Raw genomic sequence first — 16,859 nt, forward strand, 5'->3', positions numbered from 1 at the left:
CCCTAACCCTAACCCTAACCCTAACCCTAACCCTAACCCTAACCCTAACCCTAACCCTAACTAAAGAACTAGAAATTATATCTAACGCGCTCTAGAAGAATAAAGATATAAGTAAAGTAGTAGAAAAAATCTACTAATATATAGAACTAGATAATATTATCTATTATATTCTTTTAGATATAGTAGAAAGTATATAGTTATTTATTACGCGTATACTAAAGAATACTATATAGTAGCTCTATTAGCGCGTTATAAAAAAGCGCTTAGTATAGTTTATTAACTACGCCTATAATAATCTATAGTTAAATAAAAATATCTTATCTAATAAGAAAGAGTTAGATTAGCTATTAAAGTAAATAAGAAAGAAAATAATAATAAAGTAGGTTAATTAATAATTAAAGAAATAGTTAGACTATATACTAGTAGAAACTATTACTAGTATATAAGACTTAGTAGTAGTATAATAGAATAAGATTATATATTTAGACTATAAGATTAAGTACTATAACTTTATAAGATAGTTAGAAAAGATTAGTATAAGTAAAGTAGCTAAAATAATAAACTACGTAAAGATAGTTATAATAGTAGAAAGTTTAAAAGAATAGAAAGTAGTATTAGAAATATAAAGAGAGGTAGCTAGAAGTAGAAAATAACTATTTATAACTATAAATACTATAGTACTAGCTCTAGTATATAGAGTAGAGCTATAAATAATATAGAGAATAGATATTATTTCTAATTTATAAGCTAGTAAGCTTATTCTTTTATAATAAGAGAGTAGGTATTCTAAAAGAGCGCTATCTACTAGTAAGATATAGAGTTTTTATACGCTACTAGTAACTATATATTATAGTAAAACTATAGAAATTATAAGTAATATATAGTATTAATAAGTAATATCTACTTTTTACTTAGAATATAAATAGCTAGAGAATATTCTAAGAAGATAGAGAAAGCTTATAAGTATAAGAAGGTAAAGTATAGTAATAGTTACTAGAGAATAACTCTTCTATAAGATTAGTAGTAATATAGAGAAGAAGTTAATATAAGTTAAGTATATAGCTAAGTATTATAACTAGAACTAGTACTTAGAATATAGAAAGCATTAGTAAATACTAAAGTAAAAGTTTAGTTCTAGTATCTTTATACTACTACTAAAAGCGTTTATTTTAAATTTATTTATAGAGTAGAAGCTAATTCTAAGACTAGAAAACTAGATAGAAATAGTTATCTAATATAATAATAATATTAGTAGTCTTTATAAAGTAGTAGAACTATTACTTATAAGCTATATATAAAAGAAACTCTCTTCTAAGTAGCTATTTCTTAAGATAATCTATAAAAGTAATTTAGAAAACTATTTAGTAGAGTTACTAATAGAGCTAGTAGAGAATAGGTTATAGTCTTTTTAAATAGTAGAAGTATATAATTTAGATAATTATAAAAGCGTAGATAGTATAGATATAGCTAGTAATAGTAATAAAAGTAGAGAGTAGAGTATAAATAAAGACTAAAGAAGATAACTATATAATAAAAAGTACTTTATAATATAATATTATACGTAATATACACTATATAGAGTAGACTTAAAAATATAATATATATAGAGAATAAGAAGTAATAGGCTATAATGTAGATACTATTATTAGAACTAGTATAGTATAGTTAATAAAGCGCTATATAAGCTAGTGCTATAGAATAGACTATAGAGATTATAGACTAAAGAATATAAGTAGATTATACTAATAAAACTAGCGTTACTAGTAATAATATATTATAGTATATAAAACTATAAAAGTAGAATAAATCTAACTTAGACTCTAAGCTTTTATTTAAGTAGATAGATTAGACTATCTAAGCCTAGAGTTATCTAAGATAAGAGATAATAGATATAAAATAGCTACTTTATATATCTCTAGAATAGAATAGACTATATATAATATTATACACTTAGCTTCTTAGATAGAAGAGAATTTACTATATTATATAAAGAGAAACCTATATATAATAAGTCTTTTACTAGTATCTTTTTAGATAGACTATTAAGTTATTAATTACTATTATATTCTTTATTATATAGCGTAGCTATACCTTAAATACCTTTTACTTAGATATAGTAGCTTTCTAATATAGCTTTTTAATATAGTCTTTTAGTATAGTCTTTTAGTATATTCTATCTATTTTTTACTAGAACGTAGAAGCCTTTTACTAAAGCTTTATACTATATAGTATTATTTAGAGCCTTTTAGTAGCTTATTATAATATTATTATATAGTCTAATACTATAATTTAGAAGCCTTTTACTAGTAGAGTAGAGCCTTTTACTATATACTATACTATTTTAGATTTAGTATAGAATAAACGCTTTAACTACTTTTTATAGTCTTTAGATATAGAAGTTAGAATTCTAATATAGTTAGTTTATATATTATAAAAACTTTATATTTTTATAAGAACTCTATATCTCTATAAACTCTATATTCTTCTAGGTAGTATATTCTTCTAGGCTCTATATTCTTAGATACTTATCTCTTTAGTCTAAGTATAGAAGAATATTAAGTTTAGTATTAGAGTATATATACTATATTTTTTAGAATTTAGAGTTTATATTCTAAAACTTAATATAGTTAGCGTAAGATATAATATATAGTACTCTAGATAGAAGTAAAAAAGTTTAGATAGAAATAGTATACTTATATAAGTAACTCTATAAAGCTTATATTTTAAAAAATCTAATTACTATCTTTTGTATTAGCTAGAAGTAGAGTAGCTAAATCTATGTAATAAATTTACTATAGATTTTAGACTATAGAACTATTAGTTTATTAATAAATTAATCTTACTTTTTTAGAACTAGCTTATAGACTATAAAATAATAAGTTTATTTATAAATAGAATTACTAGATTACTAATAAATAATAGATTTTATTTTATTAATCTAATCTACTTCTAATAACTATTCTATAGTGCGCGTAACTAAAATTTACATAATTGCGCAAAACTTAAGCACCGCGTCTCTAATACATCGTCTTAACCTTAACACATTGTCGCGACTCTAACAATCTCTTGCGAAGGCGTCGCGACTGTGTCGAACTCTCGCGAACGCGACGAGAACACAAACACTCCCCGACATACTTGCTTATCGCACAGGCATCGGGACAGGGTTGACGCAACCCTGCCATGACGAGTTGTGCGAACCGGAGACCTTGAACTCTCGTCAGCGCAGTCTCTCTCTTCATCGAAGCCACTCACATTGAAAGTCGTCGCGTACGGGTCCCAGGCAGGGTCCAGGTGCGGCGCATACTCAATCACGTTGAGCAGGTAGTTGAGCGGTTGCGCGCCGTAGAATCTGCTCAAGAGGGCGTATGTCGCATCGAGACCTTTGTCATGTCAGTAATCGCGCCGTCGACGCCTCCGCGATGCGGTCCTTCCGATTGCACATACTAGACGCGGTTCCCGACGTAGTCCAGATAGTACCGTCCTCGACCCAGCGCGCTTGCGGCACCCACGTCACGTTCGGTCCGCGCTCCGTTATCCACGCCCACCCAGACTTGTTCGTTGTCGCCTTCTTGCCGTCGAGCACACCGGCGCTCGCAAGCGTCGCTACGCCGAAGCTTACGCCGACCAGGTACTCGAGCGAAGCGAGGCGCATCTTGACAAAGTCTGCCACCCCAGTGTCGTTGTTTTGGTCTAGGGTCACAACGCCGAGCCCACCGGGAACGAAGAGGATATCGAGCGCCGGCGCGTTCTTGAAGTTGTGGGTTGCTTCTACACGAGGCGCGATGACGTGTCCGAAGTCGGTCGGCGGCATGCTGTAGTCGTCAGGGCCGTATGGCTGCATGCCAGCGGGCACAAGGCCAGTCTCTTCGGCGATAACGGAGAGGGTCATCTTGTTGAAGGCCGAGAGCTACATGGACGCTGTCAGCGCTGAGACACGAGGACTGTGAGTATCGTTGGGTTCATACAATGGTCAGCATCTCCATGGGGCCAAATACATCTAGGAGCTCAAACCCGGGAAATATGACCTGGAAACGGTAAGCGCATGAGGTCTATGACTTGCGAAGATATGCGTACGAATCCGACGGAGAGGGTACGCATGGTGTTGAGCTCGGGTGTGAAGACGGGCGATGAGGTGTTTCCTGCTTGACACACCGCGGAGGGCAGCAAACAGGAGGCGAGCGCCACAGCCTGTCCAAAGAATCTGAGATTCATGATGTATCGTGAGTCCTGCGAATGAGCTAAGAGACAGTCGGCGTATGTGATACTGAGTAACCTCCGGTTCTTAACACTTGCTGAGCACGTAGCGAACAAGGTACTGCGAAAGAGTTCTTATATCCTCGCGCTCGCTGCGCACAGGCGTGTCGTCACTTTCCTATGTCTATTCCACAACAGCGCCATCTCCAGTCTCGCACTAGCCGCCATGATCCTTTGAGTCTAGGCGGGCGCGGCAGACAAGCTGAAGAAAAAGAAGAGGAGACGGGACGAACATTTCGCTCAATCGAAGCGAACGAGGGTAAGAGCCTGCAGGAACTCCCTCGCCGGGCGTAAGAGAGTGCACGTGCGGAAGGCTTACATTCAGCATCACGACAGTGCTGCCTGCGCGGATTTGAGCACGTTTGCGGAACGTGAGCGAATATGTTTCCCGTGGCGTTCAGCTACAGCGATCCGTCATGCAGGTCGCAAATATGCCAGCTTCGCCGTGACAAACCTGAGAAGACGATCTCTACATGGTCGTGTTTAGCTGGAGGAGGTTGTGTATTGTAAGTCTCCAACGCCAAGGGCTTCGTCCGGGTTTGGCAGCGGCCAAGCGAGCTGCTGCATGCCAACCAATCGAGGACTCACCACCTTCCTTTCTGCTACCTACAATGAAGTTCCTTCGGCTTTAGGTGGTGTCGGGCTCGTGTTGTGAGTCAAGCAACCTCAAACGCTCACGCGACACTGTCCATGGATCACAATAGTGACAGGTTTGCTCGTCCTGGAAGTTGACGAGATGCGCCACTCGCTTGCCAGGCGCGTAATCAGGAAGGGCTTTTCAGCTGAACATAGTGTTTTGGCCATGCTGGCAGCTGTCCTGCCCCGCCTTTCTCCTCTTCCTCGCTCAACCGCAAGATCATCCTCGACTTTGGGGCTCGTGGCAGCGGCACCTTGTATCGCATCAGGAACGCATCGCTGTCGCGCGACAAACGCGCAGCGACACCCACTTCGCGCGCCATTGTCACTCACTCGCGATGTCCGGCGCTCCACCGCCGCTCCCTCCCCGGCCTCAGAAGCCGGTGCCTCCACCATCAGGCTGGACCGAACATATGTTCTACACGAACGGATCGCCCACACCCGCGTTCGAGGCGTTGATGAACAAGTTCTTCGCGAAGCTTGATCCCAGAGGCACTGGATACATAACGCCAGAGGCGTTCTCGAGCTTCGCGGAGGTGTCGCGCTGCCCGGATTCTGACAACATCTGTGAGTGCTCCACTACCTCTGGATGAAGCGAGCCGTTGTACGCGGGTTGCGCGAGAGCGACTGCTGACTCACCCGTGTTTGTACGGCAGGGAAGAGAAGTCTCACGTATGGCGGCATGTTCGCGAAAGAAGACATGGCAGACTATGAGTTCAAAAACGTGATGGAAGGCTTCTTCTTCGACCACAAGGTCGTGACGCGCAGCCCGGGCGCGCCTCAGCTGCCATACGGCGGCATGCCTCTGCTCAGCTTGGCCGGGTTCACAGACTGGATTGGGTTCAGTTGCGCGGCGCATCCCGACGGCATCTTTGTGGTCCCTGGGTTGAATAATGCATTGCGTGTGTACAACGTCTGGCCGCAGCGTGGACCCTTGCCGCGATACGTCTTTCCTCCGAGTCGGCCAATCGAAGTACAGCAGCGCATGGATCAAGCGACACAGCGTTGCAACATGAACGCTCAGCAGAAGCTCAGAGCGACCCAGGTGGAGGCTGAGATCAAGGCGCAGGGCCGAGAGCATGCCATTGATCTGGTGAGTGATACATATCGAGTCTATCGATACTATTGAGATTGTAACGCGAGCGTATGTGGTATGTTATTCCCTTTGTCCTTCCAATTCTTCGTCTCGCAACTCAGTAGTTCCATAATGCCGTCGTATAGCAGATCAAATACATTCCTCCTTGTTGTTCTCCAAGGCTTCGCATGGTCATCGAGTAGCCGCAAGCTCCGACGGCGGCACATGCGGCGATGGAAGTTCCTGCGACCAAGTTGGGGTGTTGTTGTATGACTTTGTATCCCGGTCGACTGCGTGATGCGCCACTGCAACACCAGGTGGCTTCTCGTACTGCTGCGCTTCAGCTTCGGGCTGATAACTCATCCTGGTATCCATGTCCTTCGTCTTGCGACGGTTACGGTAGAATAAGAATGCCGCTGCTGCGACAAACAGTGCGCCCACCGCGACACCAGCACCGATACCAGCCTTGGCGCCAGTCGATAGGCCGCCGCCGCTATTTACACCTGCTGCGGTAGCATCGGTCGGCCCTATGGGCGTGGGTGTCGACGGGATCGATGGTACTGTGCTAGCAGGGCTCGAGATTGCGGTCGTAGATGACATCGGCATTGGCATTGGCGTTGGCGAAGATGATATTTCGGGGTTCAACGCTACAGTCGAAGACAACGCGAATATCGATGCGGCTTGAGAAGAGGTGGCGGAGGTAACGCCTATCGTGGCACCTCCGATATTACCGGCGCCCGCTTCTTCGATCGAAAGTATGCACCCTGCGGGAAGAGACCAGTCATCAAATTGTCGGGACAGGTAGATTGGCGACCATTCTTTGGTTCCGTTCTGATTGATATCTAAGCTGAAGGCTAGATTCAATGTTAGCGAAGTTGCGATGATAAGAGAGGCTGTGATGGATCGCACTTTCTCCCTGCCCTGCTTCGATGTCGCCTCGTTCATAGCATTGGATCACGAGGGTATTCGCAAAGGTCGACCACCAGTCTACATTCACTGAGTCATCGACATTGAGGACCACATGATGCTCCTCGCGCGGATAGTTGAAGGCGCCTGACATATCCAGACGCTGTCGGCGTTGCAAGCTGAACGAAGGGTAGAGATAGAGAAAGTGGAGAGTCGAACGGAAAGGTTGTTGTACGCCAGTGCAGCAGCTGCTGCAGCAGCTTTGTAGAAGCCTGCGATCCGCCTATCTCTACCTCGCATATATCTAGCTTTATTGCCAGCAAGTCTTGTGCAGCCTCGATCGATAACGCGCGAATCCCGAGGCGAAGTGGCGTGAGGCTGAGAGCGCAGTGTAGCGAAATGGCCCCCATCCAGCACACTAGCCGATGTGCAAGCGAGTTTCTTTTTCACGATAACGAATGGAGGGGACCGCCATGTTGAAGCCACAAGATGCCAGTATGCCTTATTCTATCGTTGCCATTATGTGGAGTGGGTCCACGATGCAGCTCAATGCAGCACGATGCGGAACACGATGCCGCAGGTCGGAGCACGCTGATAGACGTTGGGGCGATGTCGCGCATATTCAATCTGGCAGACGTCGCTGATCTAGGGATCTGGTGTTCTCCAAGTTGTGAGTCCAGGTGTGTCGGCGCAAGTGTGAAATTGAATTTTTGTTGTTGAGGGGAGCTCAGGATTGCTTCTGTGAGGCTGAGCCGTAGCCGAAAACGCGGGTGGTGGCCACGTTACATGGGCTGCGCCATACACTTGGCATCATCGTCAATTGGCGGGCTTCAGAAGCACAGCAATCCAGACAAGGCTTCTGGGCTTCGCGCTCGAGCCTGAGTCTTTTTGAGAGAAACCTTGGGCACGCACATTGCGGGGGTTCGAAAGTCGGAGATAGAGGTTGGCCAGGGCTGCTGTGACTTCGTGTGGGGTTCAGACACGCGTTTGAAGACTAATGAGAGGTCATTCTAGTCGAGCTGACTACACTTTCCGCTTCCGTTCTCTAGTCATGACATTCAGAGATGTGCAAGCGGGGCAATGGAAGGAACGACAACAGGGTAGTATTATACCACGGAACTGACCAAGAGACCCTGCCAGCGCAGCGCGCGATACTAGCACCGGTCTCGCCCCGAGCGCATGCCTATGAAAGCTGTACCGGTGCCTGCGGCGAAGACTAAACCTGCGACATTGTAGCCTCACTATACAGCCTGTTGTATCTATTACTTCTATGTAATTATATTTATTAATCTAGTATTATAAGTAATAGTATATAAGTATATAAGAATAAGTATAAGGTGTAAAGCCTCTATAGTCTACTTATAATTAGTTAAGTTATAAATTTTATAAAGCTTAGTATATTAAGCCTTTAGCTAATATTTTAATATTTTTAATTTTTTACTAAAAAACTTTAGTACTATAATTTATTAATATAATATCTATTTATAAATATTTATTAAGTATAAAGTCTAGTACTAAGATACTTAAGTACTACGTATATTAGATATAATAAATAAAAGTTTTATAAAGATATTCTTTTATTTTCTAATACCTACTTTACTTACTATATTAGTAAGTACTTTTTTTTATTTACTATATATTACTAACTAAATAAATATTTATATACTTTAATAGTTATAAAGCTTTTTTTTTAAGTTAAATTTTTAATAACTCTAACTTATTACTTACTTTTACTTTTTTTTTTAATAATAAATTACTTTCTTTATAGCTATAGTATAAAATTAAAAAACTTTATAGCTATAATATTAGTAGTAACTTAGTTTTAGTATTTAAAAAAAATATTACTAGTATTAAATAAAAGATAAGTACTAATAATATAGTTATAGTATAAGTTAATATTAAGAAAGCTAGTATTATTTTATATACTAGCTAGTATATTTTTTTATAAGTTTTTTACTTTTACTAAAATAATAATAAAAAAAGTATATTAAAGAAAGTTATTAAGTATTAAATTAATACTTTTACTAAGTTTTAATAAAAATAAAGTATAAAAAAAATTATAAGTAAAAAGAATATAAACTTTATAAAAAAACTATTTAAAAAAGAAAATAAAGCTTAAATAGCTAAAGTACTATATTAGTATACCTAAGTTATAGGCGTAAAAATAAGTAAATAGCGTATATTATACTAAAAATAAGTAAAAAAATATTAGTAATAGTGTAGTATTAGTTATTAATTAAAATACTATTAAATAAGTGTTAATTTGTCCTCTAGAGTTTCTCTTAACTAGGCGCTACTATCTATTGCTTCTATAAGGCGCGACCGCAACACCCGGAGGCTTGTTGAACTGCTCCGCTTGAGATTGGTAGCTAAGTCGTGAGTTAAGGTCTTTCAGCTTGCGGTGGTTGCGATAGAACAGATAGGCAGCCGCCGCGACAAGCACTGCGGAAACACCAATGCCGGCGCCGATGCCAGCCTTTGCGCCTGTGGACAGACCAGCACTGTCGCTCGTGGTTGCGGTGACGACTGGATTGGTGGGCGTCACGGTTGGCGGTGCTGTATTGCCTGTGTTGACGGCGGTAGATGCCGTGCCCGAAGCAGACGCGCTTGTCGTGGTGCGCTCATACGTGACTGTCGACGCCGAAGCAAAGACTGATGCGGGCTGAGTCGCAACAGAGCTTATGGTGACTGAAGCGGCGTAGATATACGCGGTTCCACCCTTCTCGTAAAACTTGACACCGCAACTGACAGGCCCGCTCCAATCTTTCACGTCCTGCTCCAGCATTGGCAGCGCTAGATCTTGAGTGCCATTCTGCGGAATGTCGTACTCGTATACTAAAATCCTGTTAGTTCAAACATGATCTTGGAGATGTGTTGTGAGGGCCGCACTGTAACCTAGATCTGGATTGGTGCTGGCCTCATAGCACCAGAACTGTAGTCGTTCGGCAAACGTTGACCACCACGACAGTTCCACCTTGTCGTTGACGTTGACATAGAGTGGAGCGAGGGGATAGTAAAAGTCGCCGGACATGTTGGAGTGATCTTTGGGCGGCTTGTTCGCTACGAGGCAAGGTGTCAGAGCCTGACGCTGGAGCGGGTAGGGTAAGTGGACAGTCGTCAGCAAGTCCAGAAGGCATGCCTTTATACATAGGCGCAACAAGCCTATCTTCATTGTATCGTACTTCAACTGTAGCCTGGTCCATGTGCTGCGAATCACGATGCTAAGTGGCGCATGGCTGTGGTATCACACAGCGAAACGGCCCCCAATCGGCGCACTCTTGACGCCCAAGAATAATACTTCCCCTTCGTGCAACCAATACGATCATCGCCGGGCGTTATGACATGATCATCCGACCTGTGATTCGACATATCTTCAAGAAGCTGCGGGAAGTGGGCTTCTTTATCGCAGTGTTGTGGATTAGCGCACAGCCTGGTACGGGAAAGGAACTTGCAAGCCTTGCACAAAGCCCAGGAAAGTTGCAGCATCGTCGCGCGTCTTGAAAGAGAGGGAGGATCATAGCAGATGAAGGCTAGCGGCTCACGGATCTCGCTCGAGGAATTTTGATGCTGAGATGTTTCGGGTCATCTGGGTTGGCAATAGGTGCACCAACACAGACAAGGCTGATGTCGGACCAGAAGGCTGAGCTATAGCAGAGGCACCGATTACCTTGCATGCCCTGTACCGCTCGCTGGTCACTTTTTTCTATCGACGCATCACGCGCGTAAGAAGTAGCTGCGGCAGCTCAGACTAGCCTCAACCGACGTACATTGAGCGTCCCGTTGTTCAGCTCGTCTGCAATCTCGCCGTTCATTTGGTGATGTACAAAGCCCTCGCCGACAACCTGCCACGCAGATTGCGACGCCATTCCTCGTAAGACAAGTGGAATGCTGCATCCGAACACGATAGCCACGACATCGCCGGGTCTTGCGCGACACGGCGCCATGCCAACGTAGCCTTGTTCGGTAACCATCAGCCGGCGCGCTTTCTTTCGCACAGTATCGTGGAAGCGTGAGAGAAAGGTGTCGAGCTTATCGTTCATCTGATGTACGGGATGCGACGGTGGCCGATGCAGCGTTGGGGCAGGTGAAGAAAATTTGGTGGGTATTTGTCGGACTATGTCTTCGAGCGACACGTTGCCAAACATCACATGACGGTTGCGCTCAAACCATGTTGCAAAGCTCCAGTCGACGGGATCGCCGTCAACACAGGCATGGCAGAGGAAGAGGAAGTCGCTGATGTAGTGATCTGGCGCCTGGAAGCAAAGGTATTTGTCTCGACGATCGATGACCAAGGATCGCGCTATGGCTTCAAGCCACTCGGTAGGCTGCTTTGCGACTCGCGAGACGCTATGCTGGTCTTGTCGCGATTGCATCAAGTCATGACCGGTTTCGCGGCAGACGAAGCTCTCGCATCGCAATTCCCGCTCGTCAAGCCCACCGAGCCCGTGAATAGTATCCAGCACGACACCGTTGCAGTGGAGCTCCTTCAGGTCTTCGGCAAAGGAAATATCTGCCTCTTTCCTCAATTTCTCTCCCGGAGCATCGTACATTGCTTTCCAGCGTGTTGATCTGAGTGGTCTGAAGTTTCCAATATGCTCACACGCACTTTGGCTTGCCATTAGCGGCACAGGTGATGCGAAATCGATGGTTGTCCTCCAGTCTGGGGCCCAGGTAGGCACGGGATCTTCGACGCCTGGGTCACTGACTGCAGCGTTGGGACAAAATAGATGCGCGAAGCAGACGATATCCAGGGATCGATGAACGTTCCAGAAAGAGCGAACAAGCCGTGCGAATTGGTGCGCAATGCTGGTAGTATATTCGGCAGGTCCGATGAGCGCTCGGTCTTGTTCAGTGATCAAACCTAGCACGGAGTAAATGCGGTCTCTACTGTCGGTGGCGGAGTGATTACCCAGGTACGCCATGATGGCGATCAGATTGATACCGATTGAGGCTGGCTTAGTGTGCCATTGATGGATGCGACGGCGATTGAAAGCTCCGTCAAAGAGCTTCCGCGGAACAAGCTCGTGTTCGAAGTCTTTGCTGATGGTACTGCAAAGGAAGATGCTATAGATGGCACTTTTGAACCTTCCGCGGCTGATACTACCCTTGCCACAGTAGAGTTTCGCCTCTCTCGGCAAGACAAACTCTTGTAACGTCCAGACCCTTGTCCACCATGGTCTGGCGAGCAGATTGCTGACGGCGACACACTTGTCGGTGAACTCAGAGTTCTCTAGCTTCTTGCGCATGGCAAGGTCGTCTCCATTGAACCCGATCTGCAAGGTGGATAGGTAGTGCATGAAGTCGATGGCATCGGTGCAGTCGCTACCATCTTCTTTCTCCTCACCCAGCCAGATTATCGCTCGCCTGGCTCTTTTGTAGATGTCTGCCATGATGCGCACTTGTTTCTCGCGTTCGCTGGGATCGTCCAAGTTGATGCACAGCGAGTCAATCCACCACCAGTCTGTGGCCTTGAAGTCACCATGGCGGGTGACCATATGGATGAATGGTACCAGGCTGTGTAGGATGGGTAGTCCACCATTCTTCAGATTGATCTTTGCACCTTTGTACTTGCGCTCGCCCCACACATAGCTGGCTGTGTAGTAATGAGGCGCGCTGGTGATGGTGAACTTCTGCAGCTTGCCAACGAAGACGCCATCTTCGGGCTGCGAGAAGCGGAGAAGACGAATAGAGCTCTCATCGGCGGGTTCTGAGAAGGGTGAGGTTCTGGCTGGCGGTCGCGCGTCAGCTTCCATAGGTGTGCATGCTGTGAGATGCGAGGTGGGACGGTGCGCATGACCGCGGAAGTGGCTGGACTGACGCCCCGCTTCAGCTCATTCTTGGCGGCTGCCCCGAGCCCTCGCACCTCAAGAGCCGCGCAACGACATCGGAACAGCGGAACAGAGCACAATTACGACTGAGAGCAGCACAGATTCGACTGAGCATATTTAAATTACATACCGCCGCTCTTACATGCCAAGCATTCCGGTCCAATCCCCTGTTTTCTCAACTTCCTGCAGCGCACTCCTTCTGACAACCCAACTCTGCCCCTTGGTTCTATCATACCAGACTCTCAACACCCCATGCTCGGCCACCCAATCGAGACCATACATCTCCTGCATATACTCCACCTGGGCCATGAGGCAGAGGTCCGCTAGTGTGACGTTTGCGCCATCACCACTCAAGCTCTGGCTCTTCTTGCCAACTACGTCTCCTTGTATCCGAGCCTCCAACCGCGACAAGAGCATGTGAAACTTGCCACGCGCATGCTTTGCCGCACTCTCACTCATCTCGTCCTCTGTCAAGCCCGACCAGGACACCGTGTTCGGATGCGAATGTACAAGCGCGACGTTACTCCAAGTGACGGCATCGGAGAGCAGGCTCAAGATATCTCTCGTCCGAGCTCGTTGCTGTATGGTTGCGCCCCTCACATCAGGATACCCATTGGCCACGCTGAAGACTTCTTCGAAGTACTCCATCATCGCATTCGACTCGTATATCCAGAAGATCGTACCATCGGCGTATGTGATGCGCAGTGCCGGCACCGAGGTTCCGGTAGGACGGGCCTCGAGGCCAGGGCGGGGGACGATGTCTGGCGTCGGCGCGTCTTTGTCAAGAAAGAGGGGGATGAGGTGGATGTTCTTCTCGTGAAGCATCGAAGACGTGATGTTCTTTGCGCGGAGGTAGTAGACGATCCGGCGAGGGAACAGGCCCGTCGGCCAGAGCCAGACGGTCGTTGTATGCTGCTGGTTCTGCGGTAACATGGTAAGTTGGGAAGGGTGAGGTTGTAGAGTGACCAGACTGATGCGCGTATCGCCTCTTTGCTCTGGCTTCGTGACACGTATATATACATCCCTACATCTACAGGATCGTTTGTACGAACGGAAACTTTTCGTACACTTCAAGAATCATGCCGACGTTGAGCCATCTCGAGGGCTGATTACTGTAATGTTTCCGAAGGTTTCCCACCGCGACGCATCACCCCGGAGACTTTGATCAACTCGCCGGTGCTGGTGTACGATCATGTCTTCCGAGCAAGGCCAACATAGTGTCGGAAGTCTCGTCGGTTATTAGCACAACAGGATAGGCAGATGCGAAAGTCTCATGGCCAGCATCGGAATGCGCACAGGTGGTGGATGGAGTGCAGGAGGTGAGACGGCACGCGGTGACGCGGAAGCCCGGCGTGCGGTCGAACTCGCCACGCGCTAATCCTTGGCGGCCCTCGTCACGCCCGCCCGCCTGCAGCAACACCACGCACCGCAACACAACAGCGTGCTGAGACGGGCCGTCTGTTCTATCCACCCTACTCACGTAATTCCTTGGTACACGAAGACGTGCGATGCGTCGAACTACATGTCAGCAGTCGCTTCATCAGCCCTGAGTAATGTTTCTTGCCGTGCCGATTCAATCCATGGATCTCTTGCCGATTACCAGGAATAGTGGCCTACATAAAACGCTTTCTTGCTACACGAACATAATCATCAGGTGTATCGCTACTCTACCCATCCACCTCAAGCCCACTCACACATAAGCCAACCCCTCCAAATCAATCTCCTCCCTCCTCCGCCTAAACCTCAGCCTATTCCCCTTACTCAGCGCCTCCGTCTCGCCAAACAAGAACCTCGATTCCAGATCCGTCTCCTCAGCCAACTGCCAATCGTACTTGAGCAGCAAATGGCACAGGGCGATTTTCATCTCATTCGCAGCGAAGAACCTGCCGGGGCAGCCTTGTACGCCGTGTCCAAATGACAGGTTATTGGGACCGGTGGAAACGAGATGCGACTGGCTGACTGTGGCGCGGTCGGTGCTGGTGCGCATGCGCTGGTAGCGGTATATGTCGTATTTGTGTGGATCGGGGTAGACGGTGGGGTCTGACATGTTGAAGCCGTCGACGGCGATTTGCTCGCCTTTTTTTATGACGAGGCCGTTGGGGAGGACGACGGTGCGTTGGGCTTGACGGCGCATTGTTACTGGGGTAGGGTCAGCTTGGAGTTCTTTCACTTCATCGACTGAATGGCTTACGGAATGCGGCGGGTCTATACCGCTGCGACTCTTTCAAGGCGCTGTCCATCAATGTGAGGTTTGCGAGCGCCGCTTTGGTCAGCCCGTCGGCTGTTAGTACCCTCACGATTTCCTCCCGTAATGCCGCAACATAGTGTGGTTCGTTCGCCAGCAAGGTTATAGTATGCGTTAGCAGCTCACTGGTCGTGTGTATCGCTACGAAAGATAGCGCAAGTTGATAAAGAGCTGGGTCGTATCCTGTCCCGCCGCTCTTCTGCTCGAACCAATCGATCATGTCGTTGAAGACAGGTTCCGGTTTGCCGTTTCTCCTAGCTTCGGCTCTTAGAGCTCGACGCTCGGCCAGAAGGGGGGTCAGGATTGCGCGGCATGTAGCCCCGAGTTTAGTGACGTTCTTCGCCTCGGAGGAGAACCAGGGAACGAGAAACTTCAAGGAGGATGGGAGGGCTGTCATTTTGAGAATCATGGTGAAGCTTGCCACCGTGTAGGCCTTGGAAGCTTCGAGCCACACCGTGTTGCGGCACATGGTGTCGCCGAGAAAGACCCTGGTGGAGAGACGGGCGATCAATTGGAGAATGCTGTCTGCTATAATGGTTTCTCTCCATTCTGCTAGGTGGTTAGCTCGCATCATCTGTTTGAGACGAAGAGGAAAGTCATCTCACCCGTATCTTGGCCGAATATCACGTCGAGAGCATGACTTGCTTCTTCCGAGAGGGGCTTTGTTAAGACGTCTTGACGAGCATTGTTAGCTTCGTAATACATATGTATTTGCTTGCTTCTTACTCAGGTATTTGGTAAGTTGGTCCTTCACGACGTTTTGGACAAGTCTTTGTTCGTGGAGCAAGACGGCATACATTTCGAAGCCGGAAACATGTCCCGAGAAATTCTTCTCTATTGCCTGTGCGAAGCTAAGATCCATGCTGTTACGGATCTCTGCTGCATACTCAGGAGGTAGGATAAGACATTCGCCCGTGTCGACAATCAGCCTATAGGGCTGCTTGCCGTAGCGTTTCCTTGCATCGCTAAGTATGGCCCTTCCGTTCTTGAGGAACTCAATTCGTTTTGATAGGGTGGTCTGGTTCCAGCGTGGAGGATTTGCTAGCGGTGGTTTCGGCTTTTCGCTGTTACTAACGACGATCGAGAGGACGGCCACAAGCCCTAGCAAGATGGCAGTTATCGCTGGGGAAGACTGCGCCAGTGATACAAGGGACAAGTTTGAAGGAGCATATGGGACTCGTGGTAGCCCATCAATCGACACGTTGGACAGCATCTTGACTGCATAGATTGCAAACGATCGTGTTGTTCAGTGCGTGAAAGCACGCGCATCAAGTAGACTTATACGGTAGTCTGTGATCAAAGGCACTGACAATCCCTGGCGTCACGAACGCTGACCCTGAAAGAAAAGTCTTCATCACGATAAGCTTTGTGGGCTCTTGTCCGGCGACGTCCTCGACTCTCAGCGTATCCGTGACTTCATTGCACAAGGTACCTAGTAATGCGCCCACTTCCAGAGCCGTACCAGTCCACTCTGAACGCCGTATTAACCCACTGTGGATGCTGTATCGAATCAGTTTGGAGGTTGTATCAACCCACTTTGGACGCTGTGTGAATCCACTCATGAGTCGTGGTTCACGAGAGCGATAGCCTCTGGAATCCAACGAAACTCATTGATCGCAAGGCTGTCGATGAAAAGTACATTGTTTGCACTGTATAGGTCGTGTGCGATGTCCTCTCCCGTTCGTCTACGATCATGCAGGCCAGCTTCGCAAGCTGCAACTCCTCTTAGGCCACAATGCCTCACGATGCAGCCGTGAACATGTTCTTGAATCGCCAAGATGGAAAGTAAAACGATGCCCCATCATTTCAAATCCTACGTCATGAAGCCGGCTAGTGAATCCTTTGGTTTTTTGTCGTGGTTGCGAAATGCCCCGAGAAGAATTCCCCGTTGCGATAAAGGCGGAGCCATAGTGGG

At 46.3% G+C, this 16,859-nt stretch overlaps 6 protein-coding genes across 6 annotated transcripts; 1 reads left to right on the forward strand and 5 right to left on the reverse strand.

The window, feature by feature from the left end:
• Nucleotides 1-3,139: 3,139 nt before the first annotated feature.
• On the reverse strand, nt 3,140-4,098 carry J4E85_009920 (uncharacterized protein; the record flags this gene model as incomplete). The annotated part of the gene is made up of 4 exons (XM_051474138.1): nt 3,140-3,205; nt 3,253-3,380; nt 3,445-3,907; nt 4,075-4,098. The coding sequence occupies 4 exons, from the start codon at nt 4,096-4,098 to the stop codon at nt 3,140-3,142; spliced, it is 681 nt and encodes a 226-aa protein (XP_051321925.1).
• A 1,130-nt stretch (nt 4,099-5,228) lies between these two features.
• J4E85_009921 (uncharacterized protein) lies at nt 5,229-6,111 on the forward strand (the record flags this gene model as incomplete). The annotated part of the gene is made up of 3 exons (XM_051474139.1): nt 5,229-5,457; nt 5,547-5,983; nt 6,091-6,111. The coding sequence occupies 3 exons, from the start codon at nt 5,229-5,231 to the stop codon at nt 6,109-6,111; spliced, it is 687 nt and encodes a 228-aa protein (XP_051321926.1).
• A 3,056-nt stretch (nt 6,112-9,167) lies between these two features.
• Nucleotides 9,168-9,902, reverse strand: J4E85_009922 (uncharacterized protein; the record flags this gene model as incomplete). Its single annotated transcript, XM_051474140.1, has 2 exons — nt 9,168-9,706; nt 9,761-9,902. The coding sequence occupies 2 exons, from the start codon at nt 9,900-9,902 to the stop codon at nt 9,168-9,170; spliced, it is 681 nt and encodes a 226-aa protein (XP_051321927.1).
• Nucleotides 9,903-10,614: 712 nt separating this feature from the next.
• Nucleotides 10,615-12,624, reverse strand: J4E85_009923 (uncharacterized protein; the record flags this gene model as incomplete). The annotated part of the gene is made up of 1 exon (XM_051474141.1): nt 10,615-12,624. The coding sequence occupies one exon, from the start codon at nt 12,622-12,624 to the stop codon at nt 10,615-10,617; it is 2,010 nt and encodes a 669-aa protein (XP_051321928.1).
• Nucleotides 12,625-12,837: 213 nt separating this feature from the next.
• J4E85_009924 (uncharacterized protein) lies at nt 12,838-13,632 on the reverse strand (the record flags this gene model as incomplete). The annotated part of the gene is made up of 1 exon (XM_051474142.1): nt 12,838-13,632. One exon carries the CDS (start codon nt 13,630-13,632, stop codon nt 12,838-12,840), a length of 795 nt encoding a protein of 264 aa, XP_051321929.1.
• Nucleotides 13,633-14,389: 757 nt separating this feature from the next.
• Nucleotides 14,390-16,157, reverse strand: J4E85_009925 (uncharacterized protein; the record flags this gene model as incomplete). Its single annotated transcript, XM_051474143.1, has 3 exons — nt 14,390-14,838; nt 15,071-15,493; nt 15,671-16,157. The coding sequence occupies 3 exons, from the start codon at nt 16,155-16,157 to the stop codon at nt 14,390-14,392; spliced, it is 1,359 nt and encodes a 452-aa protein (XP_051321930.1).
• Between the last annotated feature and the right edge of the window lie 702 nt (nt 16,158-16,859).

Source organism: Alternaria conjuncta (assembly GCF_024043145.1).
Source record: "Alternaria conjuncta strain BMP 0040 chromosome Unknown scaffold_20, whole genome shotgun sequence".
Taxonomy (NCBI): Eukaryota; Fungi; Ascomycota; class Dothideomycetes; order Pleosporales; family Pleosporaceae; genus Alternaria; species Alternaria conjuncta.